Genomic DNA, 20,443 nt, shown 5'->3' with positions numbered 1-20,443 from the left:
ATCGGGATCGGAGCGGGATCGGAGCGGGATTGGGATTAGAATCGGGTCGGGATCGGGACCGGGACCGGGAGCGGGATCGGAGCGGGAACGGGTCGGGATCGGGATTAGAACCGGGTCGGGAACGGGTCAGGATCGGGATTAGAACCGGGTCGGGGTCGGGATCGGGACCGGGACCGGGATCGGGATCGGAGCGGGAACGGGTCGGGATCGGGATCAGGACCGGGTCGGGATCGGGATCGGGACCGGGTCGGGATTGGGACTGGGACCGGGAGCGGGACTGGGAGCGGGATCGGGATTAGAACCGGGTCGCGACCGGGACTGGGATCGGGATGGGAGCGGGAACGGGTCGGGATCGGGATTAGAACGGATTGGGATCGGGATTAGAACGGGGTCGGGATCGGGACCAGGACTGGGAGCGGGATCGGAGCAGGATCGGAGCGGGAACGGGAACGGGATCAGGATTAGAACTGGAATTTTTGGAGATTTTTGGGGGATTTTTTGGGATTTTTTTTGGATTTTTAAAAAAAAAATTTGGGATTTTTTGGGATTTATTGGGATTTTTTGGATTTTCTTGGAATTTTTTTGGATTTTTTGGGAATTTTTTGGGATTTTTTTGGGGTTTTCCAGGCTCGGATTTGGGATTTCGGGGCTGAAGATGCAGGAGAATTACGAGAACGTCATTTCCTTGGGTAAGAGGATCCCGAAAATTTGGGAATTTTGGGGAATTTTTGGGAATTTCTTGGGAATTTTTGGCAATTTTTGGGAATTTTTGGGGAATTTTTGGGAATTTTTTTGGGAATTTTTTTGAATTTTGGGGGATTTTTTGGGAATTTTTGGGGAATTTTTGGGAGCCCCTCACGCAAAATTTTTGGGGAATTTCGGGAATTTTTCGGGAAGGAATCCCCGAGGCGCAAATTTGATGGAAATTTGGGGATTTTTTCGGGGAATTCTTGGGGCAAAATCAAAAAAAAATTAAATTTTACGAACTTGGCTGCCTCAGTTTCCCCGCAGGGATTTTCCCCCTAAAAAAATCGGCAAAATTTGCCCGAAATTTGGGGATTTCACCCCAAAACGGCGCCGGGATGGGAAAATAAACTCAGAAAATTCCCAAAATTGCCAAAATTCCCCAAAATTCCCCGTTTTTCCCCCCCGAAAGCCGAGGAGATCGCCATCAGTTGGCCGCGGATCACCGCCTTCGCCGAATCGCACCGGAGACGCGGCCTGGGCGCCGGTGAGTCAACGGGGCTTGGCCAACGGGGGGTTGGGCTCTTCCAGTTGGCCAACGCAACCCAGAGAGGGTTTGGAAGCTTCCAGTTGGCCAACGCAACCGTGAATGGGTTGGGCTCTTCCAGTTGGCCAACCCAACCGAGACCCTGGTTGGCCAACCCGATCGAGAGCGTGGTTGGGCTCTTCCAGTTGGTCAACGCAACTCAAAGTGGGTTTGGACTCTTCCAGTTGGCCAACGCAACCGTGAATGGGTTGGACTCTTCCAGTTGGCCAACGCAACCGAGACCTCGGTTGGCCAACCCGATCGAGAGCGTGGTTGGGCTCTTCCAGTTGGCCAACCCAACCGAGACCTCGGTTGGCCAACCCGATCGAGAGCGTGGTTGGGCTCTTCCAGTTGGTCAACCCAACCTAGGGCACGGTTGGGCTCTTCCAGTTGGCCAACGCAACCGAGAGAGGGTTTGGATGTTGCGGTTGGTCGATCCAAGCTCGAATGGGTTTGGACTCTTCCAGTTGGCCAACGCAACCGTGAATGGGTTGGACTCTTCCAGTTGGCCAACGCAACCCAGAGAGGGTTTGGACTCTTCCAGTTGGCCAACGCAACCGTGAATGGGTTGGGCTCTTCCAGTTGGCCAACCCAACCGAGACCTTGGTTGGCCAACCCGATCGAGAGCGTGGTTGGGCTCTTCCAGTTGGCCAACCCAACCTAGGGCACGGTTGGGCTCTTCCAGTTGGCCAACGCAACCAAGACCTCGGTTGGTCAACCCAACCGAGAGAGGGTTTGGACTCTTCCAGTTGGCCAACGCAACCGAGAGAGGGTTTGATGAATTTTAAATGAACCAAAATCTTCGGAATTTTCAGGAATTCCCCCCAAAATCTTCGGAATTTTCAGGGATTTCCCCCAAAATCTTTGGAATTTTTAGGAATTCCCCCCAAAATGGTTGGAATTTTCAGGAATTTTCCGGAAATTTTCAGGAATTTCCCAGAATTTTCCAGAATTTTTCCTTTTATTTGCCAAAAATCCTCGGAAATTTTAGGAATTCCCCCCAAGATTTTTGGAATTTTCTGGAATTCCCCTCAAAAACTTCGGAATTTTCAGGAATTCCCCCCAAAATATTTAGAATTTTCAGGAAATTTTAGGAATTTTTCCGGAATTTTCCAGAATTTCCCCTTTATTTGCCGAAAATCTTTGGAAATTTCAGGAATTCCCCCCAAAATCTTTGGAATTTTCCGGAATTTTCAGGAATTTTCCTTTTATTTTCCCAAAATCTTTGGGATTGTCCAGAATTTTCCTTTTATTTGCCAAAAATCCTCGGAAATTTTAGGAATTCCCCCCAAAACCTTTGGAATTTTCAGGAATTTTCAGGAATTTTCCTTTCATTTGCCAAAAATCTTTGGAATTTTCAGGAATCCCCCCCAAAATCTTTGGAATTTTCAGGAATTTTCCGGAATTTTCCTTTCGTTTGCCCAAAATCTTTGGAAATTTTAGGAATTCCCCCCCAAATATTTAGAATTTTCAGGAATTTTCCAGAATTTTCCAGATTTTTTTCAGAATTTTCCTTTTATTTGCCCAAAATCTTTGGGATTTTCAGGAATTCCCCCCAAAACCTTCGGGATTTTCAGGAATTTTCCTTTTATTGCCCAAAATTTTCGGGAATCACCCCCAAAATCGTCAGAAATGTTAGGAATTCCCCCCAAAACCTTTGGGATTTTCGGGAATTCCCCCCAAAATCTTTGGAATTTTCAGGAATTTTCAGGAATTTTCCTTTCGTTTGCCCAAAATCTTTGGAAATTTTAGGAATTCCCCCCAAAATCTTTAGAATTTTCAGGAAATTTCAGGAATTTTCCGGAATTTTCCAGAATTTTCCAGAATTTCCCTTTTATTTGCCCAAAATCTTTGGGATTTTCAGGAATTCTCCCCAAAAATCTTTGGAAATTTCAGGAATTCCCCCCAAAACCTTCGGAATTTTCAGGAATTTTCCTTTTATTGCCCAAAATTTTCAGGAATCGCCCCCAAAATCTTTGGAATTTTCAGGAATTTTCCAGAATTTTCCTTTCATTTGCCAAAAATCTTTGGAATTTTCCAGAATTTTCCTTTTGTTTGCCCAAAATCTTTGGAATTTTCAGGAATTCCCCCCAAAATCTTTGGAATTTTCTGGAATTTTCCAGAATTTTCCTTTCATTTGCCCAAAATCTTTGGAATTTTCCAGAATTTTCCTTTTATTTGCCAAAAATCCTCGGAAATTTTAGGAATTCCTCCCAAAACCTTTGGAATTTTCCAGAATTTTCAGGAATTTTCCTTTAATTTGCCCAAAATCTTTGGAAATTTTAGGAATTCCCCCCAAAATCTTTAGAATTTTCAGGAAATTTCAGGAATTTTCCGGAATTTTCCAGAATTTCCCCTTTATTTGCCGAAAATCTTTGGAAATTTCAGGAATTCCCCCCAAAATATTTAGAATTTTCAGGAATTTTCCAGAATTTTCCAGAATTTTCCAGAATTTTCCTTTTATTCGCCCAAAATCTTTGGGATTTTCAGGAATTCCCCCCAAAAATCTTTGGAAATTTCAGGAATTCCCCCCAAAATCTTTAGAATTTTCAGGAAATTTCAGGAATTTTCCGGAATTTTCCAGAATTTTCCAGAATTTTCCTTTTATTTGCCCAAAATCTTTGGAATTTTCAGGAATTCCCCCCAAAACCTTCGGGATTTTCGGGAATTCCCCTTAAAATTTGCCCAAAACCTTCGGGATTTCCAGGAATCCCCCCCAAAACCCCAACATCCCCCCCAATTTTCCCATTTTCCCCCCTTCTCCAGCTGCGGAATCCGAGGCGGATCAGCCCCGCCCCTCCCCCCCTCCGGCCCCGCCCCTTCCGGCGGGTGGGCGTGGCTCGGCGGAAGGGGCGGGGCCGGAGCTGCGGCGGCAGCTGGGGCTGATCCTGCAGGCGGCCGGGAGGAGCCGTGTGGAGAAGATGCTGCGGGAGCTGGTGCGGGAGCAGGGCCAGGCCGGGAAGCGCCGGAAGCGCCCGAGGGAGGCCCGGGACGGCGGTGGGTACCGGGGATTTTTTTTTCCCCAAAAAAAATCCCAAAAAATGGGGATTTATGCAAAAAAAATTGGGGTTTTGACGGAGAAATTCCGAAAAAAATGGGGTTTTCTGCAGAAAAAATGGGGTTTTGATGGAGAAATTCGGGAGAAAAATGGGGTTTTCTCAAAAAAAAAAAAATAATTGGGGTTTTGATGGAGAAATTCGGGAAAAATGGGGGTTTTTGGGGAAAAGAAAAGGGTTCTACCAAAAATATAAGAATTCCCGAAGAAATTGGGGTGTTTTTCCCCCAAAAAAATGGGATTTTCCAAAAAAAAAAATCCCAATAAAAAGGGGTTTTCCCAAAAAATTCCAAAATAAAAGGGATTTTTTGGGAATTTTGGGGTTGACGGATCCATGGCCAAGGTCAACGGTCAACTCAACTCAATCCATGGAATCCATGGAAAAATTCGGGATTTTTTTGGGAATTTTGGGGTTGATGGATCCATGGCCATGGTCAACGATCAACGGTCAATGATCAATGGTCAACTCAACTCAATCCATGGAATTCCATGGAAAAATTCGGGATTTTTTGGGAATTTTGGGGTTGATGGATCCATGGCCAAGGTCAACGATCAATGGTCAATAATCAATGGTCAAGGTCAAGCCAATCCATGGAATTCCATGGAAAAATTCAGGATTTTTTTGGGAATTTTGGGGTTGATGGATCCATGGCCAAGGTCAACGGTCAACTCAACTCAATCCATGGAATTCCATGGAAAAATTCGGGATTTTTTGGGAATTTTGGGGTTGACCGGTCCTTGGCCAAGGTCAATGGTCAACTCAACTCAATCCATGGAATTCCATGGAAAAATTCGGGATTTTTTGGGAATTTTGGGGTTGACCGGTCCTTGGTCAATGTCAATGGTCAACTCAACTCAATCCATGGAATTCCATGGGAAAATTTGGGGTTTTTTGGGAATTTTGGGGTTGATGGATCCATGGCCAAGGTCAGTGGTCAACGTCAACCCAATCCATGGAATTCCATGGAAAAATTTGGGATTTTTGGGGAAATTTTGGGGTTGACCGGTCCATGGCCAAGGTCAATGGTCAACTCAACTCAATCCATGGAATTCCATGGGAAAATTTGGGATTTTTTGGGAATTTTGGGTTTGACCGGTCCTTGGCCAAGGTCAATGGTCAAGGTCAACCCAACCCATGGAATCCATGGAAGAGTTCGCCGTATAATTCACGTTTTCCCATCCCGGTGCAGCCGCCGGCGCCGGGAGCGGCCCCGAAGACGACCCCACCCCTTTGGCCGCCCAAGACCCTCCCGCGCCTCAACCGTCGACCGATGCCGACCTCCCGGCGACGCCGAAGGGCCGAAAACCCGCCGGGAGCTGCTCGGAGTGCGGCAAAAGCCCGGCCAAGCTCCGGCGCCGCTCCGAGTGCTGCCGGCGCTGCCGCCAACCGGAACGCGCCGCGGCGGCGGCGGTGGAGAAACCACACCGCTGCGGCGACTGCGGCAAAGGCTTCAGCCGCGGCTCCAACCTGGCGCAGCACCGGCGCATCCACACCGGGGAGAGGCCGCACCGGTGCGGCGACTGCGGCAAGGGGTTCATCCAGCGCTCCGACCTCGAGCGGCACCGGCGCGTCCACACCGGCGAGCGGCCGTACGCCTGCGCCGACTGCGGCAAACGCTTCAGCGTCAGCTCCCACCTGGACCGGCACCGCCGCACCCACGCCGGCGGGCCGGGGCCGCCGGAGCAGCCCCGCGGCAAAACCAAAACGGCGGCGTCGGCGGCGGAATCGGCGCCGCACCGCTGCCCGGATTGCGGGAAGAGCTTCGGGCAGCGCTCGGCGCTGGCGAAGCACCGCAAGACGCACACGGGCGAGCGGCCGCACCGCTGCGGCGACTGCGGCAAGAGCTTCAGCCGCGGCTCCAACCTGACGCAGCACCGGCGCATCCACACCGGCGAGCGGCCCTTCGCCTGCGGCGACTGCGGCAAGGGCTTCATCCAGCGCTCCGACCTTGAGCGGCACCAGCGCGTCCACACCGGCGAGCGGCCGTACTCCTGCGGCGAGTGCGGCAAGAGCTTCAGCGTCAGCTCCCACCTGGACCGGCACCGGAAAATCCACGCGGCCGAACGCGCCTCCTACCGGTGCCCGGAGCACCTGGCCGGCTTTTTGGCGGCTCACCGGCACGGCAGGCTCTTCCAGTGCGGGCAGTGCGGGCGGTGTTTCGGTCAAGGCGCGGCGTTGTTGAAGCATCAACGCTCTCACGCCGGCGGCGCCGGCGGGGTGGCGGCTCGGCGGCGCCGAAATGCCTGGATTGCGGGAAAAGCCGGGGGTTGTGCCAGGATTGCGGGCGGCAACCGGAAGCGGCGGCGGCGGCGCCGGAGAAGCCGTACAAGTGCCAGGAATGCGGGAAAAGCTTCGGGCAGCGCTCGGCGTTGGTGAAGCACCGGCGCATCCACACCGGCGAGAAACCCTACAAGTGCCCCGAGTGCTCCAAGGGGTTCATCCAGAAATCCGACCTCACCATCCACCGGCGGATGCACACCGGCGAGAAGCCGTACGCGTGCCGCGAGTGCGGCAAGCGCTTCAGCGTCTCCTCCAACCTCCTGACGCACCAGAGGACGCACCTGGGCGAGAAACCCTTCCAGTGCGCCGAGTGCGGCAAGAGCTTCATCCAGCGCTCCGAGCTCACCATCCACCGGCGCGTCCACACCGGCGAGAAGCCCTACGAGTGCCGCGAGTGCGGCAAGCGCTTCAGCCGCAGCTCGCACCTCAACCGGCACCGGCGCACCCACGGCAAAGCCGCCGTGTCTGCCTCCTCCTCTTCCTCTTCCTCCTTCTCCTCTTCCTCCTCCTCCTCTTCTTTCTCCTCCTCCTCCTCCTCCTCGGCCGCGGCGTCCGCGGGTTTGGCCTTCCCGGCGTTCCCGGGCTCCTCGGCCGTGCCGGCGGCGTTGGAGCTGCCCTGGGCGTTGGCGCTGCCGGGCCGGGCGTTCCCGGGCTTTCCGGTGGGTAATTAGGGAGGCGGTTAATTAGGGCCGGGGGGCGCTCGGGTAATGAGAGGGGGGAGGCGGGGGCGGCCGCGGCGCCGGGGGGTTCCCGGCATCGCCCAACTGGGCTTGGCCAACCCAACACCCAACCTTGGCTTGGTCCCAGTCCATTCTCATGGCTGATTAACGATCTCTAATTAATTAGGGGTGATTAATTGGCTAATTAAGTGCACACATGAGGAGTTCCCATCATTCCATGGTTCCGGGGGGTTCCCGGCGCTCCCGGCGCCCAACTGGGCTTGGCCAACCCAACACCCAACCTTGGCTCGGTCCCGTTGAGTTCCCATTCAAAGTTGGTGCCCAATTAACGATCTCTAATTAATTAGGGGTGATTTTATTCATTAATTAATGGGGAGATGAGGAGTTCCCATCATTCCATGGTGCCGGGGGGTTCCCGGCATTGCCGGCGCCCAACCGGGCTTGGCCAACCCAACACCCAACCTTGGCTCGGTCCCGTTGAGTTCTCATGGCCGATTAACGATCTCTAATTAATTAGGGGTGATTTAATTGGCTAATTAATGATGGGATGTGGGAATTCCCATCATTCCCAGCGCTCCCGGCGTCCAACTGGGCTTGGCCAACCCAACACCCAACCTTGGCTCGGTCCCGTTGAGTTCCCATTCAAAGTCGGTGCCCAATTAACGATCTCTAATTAATTAGGGGTGATTTAATTGGCTAATTAAATGGGGACATGAGGAGTTCCCATCATTCCGTGGTCCCGGGGGTTCCCGGCATCGCCGGCGCCCAACTGGGCTTGGCCAACCCAACACCCAACCTTGGCTCGGTCCCCATTGAGTTCTCATGGCTGATTAACGATCTCTAATTAATTAGGGGTGATTAATTGGCTAATTAAGTGCACACATGAGGAGTTCCCGTCATTCCATGGTTCCCGGGGGTTCCCGGCATCGCTGGCGCCCAACTGGGCTTGGCCAACCCAACACCCAACCTTGGGTCGGTCCCGTTGAGTTCTCATGGCTGATTAACGATCTCTAATTAATTAGGGAATGATTAATTGGCTAATTAAGGGTGGACATGAGGAGTTCCCATCATTCCATGGTCCTGGGGGGTTCCCGGCGCTCCCGGCGCCCAACTGGGCTTGGCCAACCCAACACCCAACCTTGGCTCGGTCCCAACTCGTTCCCATTCAAAGTCAGTGCCCAATTAACGATCTCTAATTAATTAGGGGGTGATTAATTGGCTAATTAAGGGTGGACATGAGGAGTTCCCATCATTCCATGGTTCCGGGGGGTTCCCGGCATCGCCGGCGCCCAACCGGGCTTGGCCAACCCAACACCCAACCTTGGGTCGGTCCCGTTGAGTTCTCATGGCCAATTAACGATCTCTAATTAATTAGGGGTGATTTTATTCATTAATTAATGGGGACATGAGGAGTTCCCATCATTCCATGGTGCCGGGGGGTTCCCGGCGCTCCCGGCGCCCAACTGGGCTTGGCCAACCCAACACCCAACCGTGGGTCGGTCCCAACTCGTTCCCATTCAGAGTTGGTGCCAAATTAACGATCTCTAATTAATTAGGGGTGATTAATTGGCTAATTAAGGGTGGACATGAGGAGTTCCCATCATTCCATGGTTCCGGGGGGTTCCCGGCATCGCCGGCGCCCAACCGGGCTTGGCCAACCCAACACCCAACCTTGGCTCGGTCCCGTTGAGTTCTCACGGCCGATTAACGATCTCTAATTAATTAGGGGGTGATTTTATTCATTAATTAATGGGAAGATGAGGAGTTCCCATCATTCCATGGTTCCCGGGGGGTTCCCGGCATCGCCGGCGCCCAACCGGGCTTGGCCAACCCAACACCCAACCTTGGCTCGGTCCCGTTGAGTTCTCATGGCCGATTAACGATCTCTAATTAATTAGGGGGTGATTAATTGGCTAATTAATGACGGGATGGGGGAATTCCCATCATTCCCAGTGTCCAAATGGGGTTGGCCGAGCCAACACTGGGGAATCTTCCCAACTTCCGGTTCTTGAATTTGGGGAAAAAACCCCAAAAATTGGGAAAAATCACCAAAAATTTGGGAAAAAAACCCAAAAAATTTGGGGAAAATCACCCAAAAAATGGGGAAAAATAGGAAAAATTTGGGAAAAAATATTAAAAAATTGGGGAAAGTGTCAAAATTTGGGAAAAGCCTCAAAATTCCAAGAAAGAAACTCAAAAATTGGGGGGGAAAACCCGTAAAAATTAGGAAAAACCTTAAAAATTTGGGAAAAAATGATGAAGTTTATGGGAAAAAAATCGAAATTTGGGAAAAAAAATTCCCAAATTTGGGTCATGAATTCCACCCAATGTGGATTTGGGAGGAAAAATTGGATTTTCTTTTGGATATTTTGGGTTTTTCCCGAAAAACCAGGAGTGAACTCGAGGTTTTTTAAACTTTTTTTCTTTTTTTTAACGAAAAATTGAATTTTTTTGGGTTTTTTTGTTACTTTTTGTGACTTTGTATTTTGTGTCGGGTCAATAAAAATCCGACTTGGGCTGAAATGGCCAAAAATTGGGATTTTGTCATTATTTACCATAAAAATTTGGGGATAAAATGGCCAAAAATTGGGATTTTCCATCATTTTGCCTCAAAATTTAGGGATAAAATGGCCAAAAATTGGGATTTTCCATCGTTTTGCCCCCAAAAATTTGGGATAAAATGGCCAAAAATTGGGATTTTCCATTGTTTTGCCTCAAAATTTTGGGATAAAATGGCCAAAAATTGGGATTTTCCATCGTTTAGCCCCAAAATTTTGGGATAAAAATGGCCAAAAATTGGGATTTTCCATCGTTTCCCCCAAATTTTGGGATAAAATGGCCAAAAATTGGGATTTTCCATCGTTTTGCCTCAAAATTTTGGGATAAAATGGCCAAAAATTGGGATTTTCCATCGTTTCCCCCAAATTTTGGGATAAAATGGCCAAAAATTGGGGTTTTCCATCGTTTTGCCCCAAAATTCAGGGATAAAATGGCCAAAAATTGGGATTTTCCATCGTTTTGCCCCAAATTTTGGGATAAAATGGCCAAAAATTGGGATTTTCCATCGTTTTGCCTCAAAATTTTGGGATAAAATGGCCAAAAATTGGGATTTTCCATCGTTTCCCCCAAATTTCGGGATAAAATGGCCAAAAATTGGGATTTTCCATCGTTTTGCCCTAAAATTATGGGATAAAATGGCCAAAAATTGGGATTTTCCATCGTTTTGCCCCAAAATTTTGGGATAAAATGGCCAAAAATTGGGGTTTTCCATCATTTTGCCCCAAAATTCAGGGATAAAATGGCCAAAAATTGGGATTTTCCATCGTTTTGCCCCAAAATTCAGGGATAAAATGGCCAAAAATTGGGATTTTCCATCGTTTTGCCCCAAAAATTCGGGATAAAATGGCCAAAAATTGGGGTTTTCCATCGTTTTGCCCCAAATTTTGGGATAAAATGGCCAAAAATTGGGATTTTCCATCGTTTTGCCCCAAAATTTCGCGATAAAATGGCCAAAAATTGGGATTTTCCATCGTTTTCCCCCAAATTTTGGGATAAAATGGCAAAAAATTGGGATTTTCCTTCATTTTGCCCCAAAAATTCGGGATAAAATGGCCAAAAATTGGGATTTTCCATCGTTTTGCCCTAAAATTATGGGATAAAATGGCCAAAAATTGGGATTTTCCATCATTTTGCCCCAAAATTTTGGGATAAAATGGCCAAAAATTGGGATTTTCCATCGTTTTGCCCCAAAATTCAGGGATAAAATGGCCAAAAATTGGGGTTTTCCATCGTTTTGCCCCAAAATTTCAGGATAAAATGGCCAAAAATTGGGATTTTTTCCCATCGTTTTCCCCTCAATTCCCATCACCAAAAATTCCAATCAAGACGGAACCGCCGTTAATTAATTCAAGAGATGATTTTAATTAATTACAACATTAAATACCCCCCAATCAAATCACAATAAATAATCCCGAGGCGATTAATTAATAAATAATTAATAAATAATGACAAATAAATAAATAAATAATGACCAATAAATAATAAATAACTGGTGAATAAATAGTTACAATAATTAAAAATAATTAATTAATCCGTTCAGCAGCCACAGGCGCTGAAGCTGAGGTAGAGGTGACCTCGTTAATTAAAACCCTCGTTAACGAGGCCATCCTGGCCACGCCCCTTCCCAGTCCTCCCAGTTCCAAACTGGGATTGGTCCAACCTCAAAATTCACACGTGGGGCTTGTTCCCACCTTAATTGGCAGCTAATCAACGAGCCGGTCGTTAATTAGGGCTTAATTACACATCTAATTAATTAGGGAATGTGAAGCCCCGCCCCTCCATCTAGGACTCCGCCCCTTTCCAGTCCTCCCAGTTCCAAACTGGGATCGTCCAACACCGGCGCCGGAGCTCTTCCGCCTTAATTAACGCCCTCGTTAATTAATTAATTAATCCAGGAGGGCGTGGCAGTCCCGGGCGCCGCCCCCAGCGCGGTTCGGGGGCGGGGTCTTCACCGCGTCCTGGCGCCACCAGGGGGCGACACCGACAGCGAGGGGCAGGAGCCACCCGTGGGTGCCACCAGCGCCGTCCCGTTGGGAATTTGGGGTCCCTCTGGGATCGGGGGCGTCCCCAGGGGTGTCCTCGTCCCCCCCGAGGTGACGTCGGCCACGTCGCCGGGCGCGTTGTAGATTTGGGTGCCCACCACGGCCAGGAGGAGCAGCAGGAGGCGCTTGGCGGCGCTGGGTTCTTCCGAGGGCAGGGGGCGACGCACCTGGGAAGGAGGGGGGGACACAAGAATTCCGAAATTGAGGTCGAGGGTCAGCGGGATTGGGGGAAATTTCAGGAATTTTGGGGGAATTCCTGGAATTCTGGGGAAAATTCCAGGTGGGAAAAGGGAGGGAGGTGGGATTAGAGAGGGGGAAGAGAAGGGTAGGGAACCCATCCAAGGGGTGACCCGGGCGGACCCTGCTTAGCTTCACAAAGGCATTGGGGGAATCATTCTACCCTGGGGTAAATAATTCCAATTTTGGGGCAAATAATTCCTATTTTTGGATAAAATTCCCTCTGGTTTGGGGTAAATAAATTCATTTTGGGGGAAAAAAGTTTCTTTTTGGGATAAATATTCCCCTAGTCAGGTTAGGGAACCCATTCAAGGGGTGACCCTGGCGGACCCTGCTTAGCTTCACAAAGGGGTTGGGGGAATTAACCCTCCTTGGGGTAAATAATTCCAATTTGGGGGCAAATAATTCCTATTTTTGGATAAAATTCCCTCTGGTTTGGGGTAAATAAATTCATTTTGGGGGAAAAAAGTTTCTTTTTGGGGTAAATATTCCCCTAGTCAGGTTAGGGAACCCATCCAAGGGGTGACCCTGGCAGACCCTGCTTAGCTTCACAAAGGGATTGGGGGAATTATTCTACCCTGGGGTAAATAATTCCAATTTGGGGGCAAATAATTCCCATTTTTGGATAAAATTCCGTATGTTTTGGGAGCAATCAAATCCATTTTGGGGAAAAAAGTCCCTTTTTGGGGTAAATATTCCCCTAGTCAGGTTAGGGAACCCATCCAAGGGGTGACCCGGGCGGACCCTGCTTAGCTTCGCAAAGGGTTTGAGATAATTAACCCTCCTTGGGGTAAATAATTTTAATTTTGGGGTAAATAATTCCCACTCAGGGATAAAAATTCCCTTTTTTTGGGCAAATAAATCCCAGCCTGGAGCAAAAAACTGGGCGGGGAGGGGCCCAAATCCTCCCCCGAGAGCGCCAGGAAAGGCTGAGTCAGAGCGGAGGGGGTGGAAGTGACTCAACCTCCCCCCACCCCTCCGGGAAATGAGGCCAATTTCGGATTGCGGCCGGGGAATTCCAGGAATTTTGGGATTTGGAAAGGGTTTGGGGGGCGTCTATAGGGGATTTAAGGGGTATTGGACAAGTTTGGGGGGGTTTGGGGGAATTTGGGCAAGTTTAGGACGAGTTTGGGGGATTTGGGGGGAATTTGGGGAACTTTAGGACGAGTTTGGGGGAGTTCAGGGGGATTGAGGGGGAGTTTGAGGAATTTTGGGAGGAGTTTGGGGAGGTTTAAGGCGAATTTGGGGAACTTTAGGAGTAGTTTGGGGGGGTTAGGGTGAATTTGAGGAATTTTAGAAGGAGTTTGGAGGGGTTTAAGGCAAACTTGGGGAACTTTAGGAGGAGTTTGGGGGATTTGGGGAAATTCAGGACAAGTTTGGGGGGGTTTAAAGCGAATTTGGTGAAGTTTAGGACGAGTTTGGGGAAATTTAGGACGAGTTTGGGGGCATTTGGGACAAGTTTGGGGGCATTTGGGACAAGTTTGGGGGAGTTTAGGGAGGTTCAGGGCAGGTTTGAGGGGGTTCAGGGCCATTTCGAGAGGGTTTGGAGCAAGTTTGGGAATTTCAGGGCAAATTTTAGAAGCTGGAGGCGAATTCGGAAGAAGTTTTGGGCAAATTTTACAAATTTTGGGCAAATTTAGGCAAGTTCAGGGGGGTTTAGGCGAGGCTATAGGCAACTCCTGATATCTATAGGGGACATAAAGGATATAGAATGACCCCAACCACCCCAAAAAGATTAAATTCAGATTAAATTCAGATTAAAACCCCCCCGAAAAATCATCCCATACTCACAGCGGGCGGATAAAGAACGCGCCGATGGCGCCGCCGAGGCCTGGAAGGGCCGGGGGGCGGCGGGAGGGGTTCGAAGGTGAAGTGACGAGGTGGGGACGGTGCCACCCCTTTGGGGACACCTTCGAGATGTCCCCAAACCCGGCCAGGACACCTCGCGGTGGCCGCGACCGCCGCCACCATCGACATGGCGAAAAAGGAAATGCCGGGATTCGAACCCGCGACCTCGGGGTTATAACAGGAGGGGGGTGGAAGCCACGCCCACGGCGCGATTTGATTGGTGGAGAGAGGAGGGGGTGTGGTTTGCGATGAGGCCACGCCCACTTGGCGAGGGGACGGGGAAATTCCTGAATTTTGAGTCACGGAATTTGCGTCATTTCCGGGGAAAAACCGGGAATTTTTGGGGGGGAAAAGCGGGAATTTTTAGGGGGAAACGTGGGAATTATGGAGGGGGAAAAAAGAGGGGGTTTTTTGGGGAGAAATAGAGGGAATTTGTGGGGGAAACTGGGAGTTTTTGGGGAAAAAATGGGATTTTTTGGGGGGAAAATTGAGTTTTTTGGGGGAAAATTGGGAATTTTGGGGGGAAAACCGGGGATTTTTTAGGGGGAAACATGGGAATTATGGAGGGGAAAAAAGGGATTTTTTGGGGGGGAGGTTTTGGGAAAAAATGTGATTTTTTTTTTAGGGAAAATATGCGTTTTTTTGGGGGAAAAAGGAATTTTTCATCCCAAAAATTCCGGATTTAATCTCAAACATTCCCTAAAATTCTCGTTTTTTCCCCTAATTCTGTGTCGGGCTCCGTTCCCAGAGGGGTTCCCGTGGCAATTCCGGGAATTCCCCCAAATATTTGGGAATTTTGTCCCGATTTTCTGCCTCCGGTTCTTACGTGGAGGGGCCACGGGAGACCCCCACGCCTTTGGGGGAGGGGTCCTGAAATTCCCAAAATAATCCCAAAAAAATTCTTTTAAATCCCCCCAAAAATTCCCAAAAAAATCAGAAAAAAATTTCCCAAAATTCCCCAAAGAATTCCCTCAAAATTCCCCAAGATTACACAAAAATTCCTCCTAAAAATTCCCAAAAAAATCAGGAAAAAACCAAAAAAATTTAAGAAAATATTCCCTAAAAATTCCTCCAAATTCCCTAAAGAATTCCGAAAAAAATCCCCAAAATGCCCCCAAAAAATCCCCAAAATTCCAATTTTTGTTCAAAGATTCCATCATTTTCCCCCAAAATTCCAATTTTTGTTCCCAAAATCCAGGCTTTCCCCAAAATTCCAGGTTTTTCCCCAAAATTCCAGGTTTTTCCCCCAAAAATTCCAGCATTTCCCCCCCAAAATTCCAGGTTTTTCCCCCAAAATTCCAGTTTTTTCCCCAAAATTCCAGGCTTTCCCCAAAATTCCAGCGTTTTCCCCCAAAATTCCAGGTTTTTCCCCCAAAATTCCATCATTTCTCCCCAAAATTCCAAGATTTCCCCCCAAAATCCCATTATTTTCTCCCCAAAATTCCAGGATTTTTCCCTAAAACCCCAGAATTTACCCCAAAATTTCCAGGACTTTTTACCCAAATTCCACCTTTTTTCAAAAATTCCCGGATTTTCCCCCAAAGTTTCCGGATTTTCCCCCAAAATTCCCGGATTTTCCCCCCAAAATTCCCAGATTTTCCCCCTTACCTGCGCTCGGATCCAGGGCTTCGTCCGGAGGCATTTGGGGCTTTCTATAGGGGGCTTTCTATAGGGGAATTTCCATAGGGGATTTTGGATCCCCTAAAGGGGCTTTAGGATTTTCCATAGGGGATTTGGGGTTTTCTATAGGGGGCTTTCCATAGGGGATTTAGGATTTTCCCTAAGGGAATTTCCACAAGGGATTTGGGATCCCCTACAGGGGGCTTTCTATAGGGGACTTGGGGTTTTCTATAGGGGGCTTTCCATAGGGGAATTTCTATAGGGGATTTTGGGATTTTCTATAGGGGATTTAGGGCTTTCCATAGGGGATTTGGGATTTTCCATAGATGAATTTCTATAGGGGATTTGGGATTTTCTATAGGGGATTTGGAGTTTTCCATAAGGGATTTGGGGTTTTCCATATGGGGCTTTCTATAGGAAACTTGGGGATTCTATAGGGGATTTGGGGTTTTCCATAGGGGATTTTAGATTTTCTAGAGGGAAGTTTGGGATTTTTTAGGGTGTGTAGGGGCCGGTCTCCTCGGGGCCACGGCGGATCGCCTATAGGATGTATATGACCCCCTATAGGATCCCCTATAGGATCTGGGGGGGATAGCATGTGCTGGGGCCATGGCGGATCCCCTATAGAACATACATGACCCCCTACAGGATGTACAGGATCCCCTATAGGCTCTATAGGGTGTGTAGGGGCCGGCGTGTGCCGGGGCCGCGGCGGATCCCCCGCAGGGTCCCCTATAGGGCAGGGTCCCCTATAGGATCCATACGGCCCCGGCCGTAGGTGACCCCGGCCTTGCTGTGGCCTCGGCCCCGGGGGCAGCGCACGGGACAGCGCCCCCCGCTGGGGAACAGGGCCTATGGAGCCCCTATAGAGCCCCTATGGATCAGCTTTGGGAGCCCTATGGATCCCCTATGGAATAATCTATGGATCTCCCGGAGATCCCCTATAGATGGGATGCCCTGTGGATCGCCTATGGAATCCCCTATAGATCCTCTATGGGACCCCTATGGATTCCCCATGGATCCCCTATAGATCCCTTATGGACCACCCATGGATCCCCTATAGATCCTCTATGGGACCCCTATGGATTCCCCATGGATCCCCTATAGATCCTCTATGGGACCCCTATGGATTCGCCATGGATCACCTGTGAGTCCCCTATGGAATCACCTATGGATCCCTTATGGAATCATCTCCGGAATGCCCTATGGGATCACCTATAGATCCCCTATGGATAGCGTATAGATACCCATGGGATGCCCGATGGAATCCCCTATAGGATCATCCCCCCCCACCAAAGGAGCCCCAGGAGGGGCTGGGCGGCACCTATAGAGCCCCTATAGGCCCCCAACGTCCCCCATAGAAGCTTAATGTCCCATATGGGGCCCCCATTTCCCCTATAGACGCCCAGTGTCCCCTATAGATCCCCTAAATCCCCCCCAAATGTCACCAAACCCCCCTAGAGAGCCCCAACGCCCCCTAAAAGAACCCTAAACCACCTCCAACCCCCCTATAGAACCCCCACGTCCCCTATAGAACCCCAGTGTCCCCTATAGATCCCCTAAATCCCCCTTATAGGCCCCATATAGGACCCCCAAACCCCCCCAAAGTCACCTTAACCACCACCTATAGACCCCAAATGTCCCCTATAGATCCCCTAAAACCCCCCAACCCCCCCATAGGTCCCATATAGGACCCCCAATTCCCCAATGTCCCCTATAGATCACATAACCCCCCCCTACAGGTCCCATATAGGACCCCCAATGCCCCCAAAATCCCTTTAACCCCCCCCCCATAGAACCCCAGTGTCCCCTATAGGTCCCACAACCCCCCCAATGTCCCCTATAGATCCCATACCGGACCCCCAATCCCCCCTATAGACACCATGGGGTCCCCCAGACCCACCCAAACCTCCCCTATAGAACCCAAAGCCCCCCCCCCAATCCCCTATAGACCCTTCCAATCCCCCTATAGGTCCCATATAGGGTCCAAACCCCCCCCCAAGTCCCCTATAGAACCCTCAAATCCCCCCATAGGTCCCATATAGGGCCCAACCCCCCCCCAAAAAAAAAACCTCCCATACATCCCAACCCCCCCCCCAGAGTCCCCTATAGCCCCCATAGGTCCCATATAGGGCCCAACCCCCCCCCAAAGTCCCTTATAGACCCCATAGGTCCCATATAGGGCCCAACCCCACCCAAAATCTCCTACTTAAATCCCCCTATAGATCCCCTGTAGTGGCCCCAACCCCCCCAAAGTCCCCTACAGCCCACATAGGTCCCATATAGGGCCCAAGATCCCCCCCCCAAAGCCCCCTATAGGTCCCATATAGGGTCCACACCCCCCCAAAAAAATCCCCTATAGGTCCCAACCGCCTCCCAAGTCTCCTATAGGCCCCATAGGTCCCATATAGGGCCCAATTCCCCCTCCGCCAAAGTCCCCTATAGCTCCCATAGGTTCCGGATATCCCCAGAAACCACTCCGGATATTCCCCAAATCCCCCCCTATAGCTTCCCTCCCCCTACAGATCCCCTATAGATCCCACCCCCCGCCACCCTCCATAGGTACCACCAACTTCCCCCTCCCCCCTCCCTTCCCCTCCCCCCAACCTCCATCCATACGTTCCGGATATCCCCAAAAACCACTCCGGATATCCCCAAAAATTCCCCCCCATAGATCCCCTATAGATCCCCTATAGATCCCACACAGGCCCCACACACCCTCACGCCCACCCCGCCTCCCCCACATTCCCTACCCCCCTCAAACCCCTTGAAAACCCGCCCAGGATCCCTTTTAGAAGCCCCCAGCCCCATTGGAAACCCCAAACCGCCCCTATAGAGCCCCTATAGCCTCCATACGTCCCCTCCCCGCTCGCCCTCAGCCGCCTCTAAAATGGCGGCCGCCACCTCCCCCTCACGGCAGCGAAGCCACGCCCCCCCTCGCGCAGCGACACCGCTGATTGGCTACTTCTCCCGTAGCGACAACGCTGATTGGTTGAGAGGGGCGGAAGGCGGGGTTTGATTCGTAAGGGGAGAGGGAGGGGTTTTGGCGGGAAGGAGGCGGGGTTATGGCGGATGATTGACGTGGGGTGCTGGTTAGGGGCGTGGTTTTGCAAATGAGAGGGCGTGGTTTGTTGGTGGGGAAAGGGGGAGAAGCCGCTAATAATTAATGACCTTGGGGGGGGGATAATGGCTAATTAGCGCTAATTAATGAGTAATTGTGGGGTAATATTAATGGTGGCTAATGATATTGCTATAATAATACGATTGTGGCTAATAATGAGGTAATAATAGCTAATTAATGGGTAATTATTGCCAATTAATTGCTAATTAATGGAGATGATAATGGCTCATAATGGCTAATCATGGGGAAATAGTGATTAAGAATTGGAAATTACGGTTAATTATGAGAAATAATGGATGATAATTGGGAAATGATGACTATTAATCGGGAAATAATGAATAATAATTGGGAAATAATGAGGAAGTATTGAGAAATAATGATTATTAATTGGGAAGTGATGATTAATATCGGGAATATTTACTAACGATGGGGGAAAAATAATTAATGATGAGAGATAATTAATAATAATTGGGAAATATGGGGGGGGAAATAATTAATGCCGGAAATTACGTTAATGATGGGAAACAATGGCTAATAATTAGGAAATAATTAGGAAATGAGAGCTAATCAGGATGAATATATAAGGAGTTTGGATGATTAATTAGGAATTAATTAGCAAATCTCCCCCCCCCCCCGCCCCCTTTTCCAGCTGTTCCTGGAGCAGCCGGGGGGAGGGGGAGGGGCGGCAGCTGCGGGGTCACGTGACCGCCCCCCTCCCCCCCCCCCCCCATTTGGGATCTGGGGGGAGGGGAGGGAACCCCAGAGGGGGGGGAGGGGAAAAATTGGGAATTTTGGGGAATTTTGGGGATAAAAAAATGGGAATTTTGGGAGTAAAAAGTCCGAAAATGGGATTTTTTTGGGGGGAAAGGGGAAAAATTGGGAAATTTGGGAATTTTGGGGGGAAAAAAATGGGAATTTGGGGAGTAAAAAGTCCAAAAATGGGATTTTTTTGGGGGGAAAGGTGAAAAAAATGGGAATTTTGGGAATAAAAAGTCCGAAAATGGGAATTTTTTGGGGGGAAAGGGGAAAAAAATGGGAATTTTTGGGAATAAAAAGTCCAAAACTGGAATTTTGGGAATAAAAAGGGTCCAAAAATGGGAATTTTTGGAATAAAATGGTCCTAAAATCGGAATTTTGGAGGAAATTTGGGAATAAAACTGGGAATTTCGAGCATAAAAAAATGGCAAAAAAGGGAATTTTGGAATAAAAGGGGTCCAAAAATGGGAATTTTTGGGGGATTTGGGAATAAAAATGGGAATTTTGGGGGGAATTTGGGAATAAAAATGGGAATTTTGGGAATAAAAAGTCCAGAACTGGGATTTTGGGGAGTTTTTGGAATAAAATTCCCCAAAAAAAAGGGAATTTTGGGAATGAAAAGTCCCAAAAACCGGGAAATTTTGGGATAAAACGGTCCCGAAATTGGAAATTTGGGAGAATTTAGGGATAAAAATGGGGATTTTGGGGTTTTTGGGAAGAAAAAGCTCCCAAAAAATCGGAATTTTGGGGGAATTTGGCGCAAAAAAAATCTCCAAAAAAATCAGAATTTTGTGCTTTCCGCCCCTCAAGCCCCCCAGAATTTTGGGGGGTTTTCCCCCCTTTTTGGGCTGATTTTTAGGGAATTTTTTTGGGAATTTCCCGTGGGAATTCGGGGGCCGGGAGCCCCCCTGGAGTCCCCCCCACCGAGGGGAGGTCCCGGGAATTTGGGGATTTTGGGAGGATCCGGGGGGGAT

General features: G+C 49.4%; 2 protein-coding genes across 2 annotated transcripts; one reads left to right on the top strand and one right to left on the bottom strand.

The window, feature by feature from the left end:
* The first annotated feature begins 53 nt into the window (after positions 1–53).
* LOC119696646 (zinc finger protein 2 homolog) lies at positions 54–7,805 on the top strand. Its single transcript, XM_038126450.1, has 6 exons — positions 54–91; positions 628–689; positions 1,157–1,231; positions 4,037–4,267; positions 5,516–6,534; positions 6,645–7,805. Exons 2-6 carry the CDS (start codon positions 656–658, stop codon positions 7,275–7,277), a joined length of 1,992 nt encoding a protein of 663 aa, XP_037982378.1. The 5' UTR covers positions 54–91; positions 628–655; the 3' UTR covers positions 7,278–7,805.
* Positions 7,806–11,331: 3,526 nt separating this feature from the next.
* Positions 11,332–14,421, bottom strand: IER3 (immediate early response 3). Its single transcript, XM_038126433.1, has 2 exons — positions 13,916–14,421; positions 11,332–12,054 (listed from the first exon to the last, which is right to left on the bottom strand). The coding sequence occupies exons 1-2, from the start codon at positions 14,099–14,101 to the stop codon at positions 11,794–11,796; spliced, it is 447 nt and encodes a 148-aa protein (XP_037982361.1). The 5' UTR covers positions 14,102–14,421; the 3' UTR covers positions 11,332–11,793.
* Positions 14,422–20,443: the final 6,022 nt, after the last annotated feature.

Source organism: Motacilla alba, unplaced genomic scaffold (assembly GCF_015832195.1).
Source record: "Motacilla alba alba isolate MOTALB_02 unplaced genomic scaffold, Motacilla_alba_V1.0_pri HiC_scaffold_34, whole genome shotgun sequence".
NCBI lineage: Eukaryota > Metazoa > Chordata > Aves > Passeriformes > Motacillidae > Motacilla > Motacilla alba.
This window is presented reverse-complemented; position numbering and strand designations above follow the sequence as displayed.

Excerpts from the sequence above, each read along its gene's own strand:
- LOC119696646 (XM_038126450.1), top strand. The coding sequence starts at position 656 with ATGCAGGAGAATTACGAGAACGTCATTTCCTTGG. Across the intron at positions 690-1,156 it reads CGAGAACGTCATTTCCTTGG|CCGAGGAGATCGCCATCAGT; the intron begins GTAAGAGGATCC and ends CCCCCCCGAAAG. Across the intron at positions 6,535-6,644 it reads AACGCTCTCACGCCGGCGGC|AAGCCGTACAAGTGCCAGGA; the intron begins GCCGGCGGGGTG and ends GCGGCGCCGGAG.
- IER3 (XM_038126433.1), bottom strand. The coding sequence starts at position 14,101 with ATGTCGATGGTGGCGGCGGTCGCGGCCACCGCGAGGTGTCCTGGCCGG. Across the intron at positions 12,055-13,915 it reads GCGTTCTTTATCCGCCCGCT|GTGCGTCGCCCCCTGCCCTC; the intron begins GTGAGTATGGGA and ends CCTCCTTCCCAG.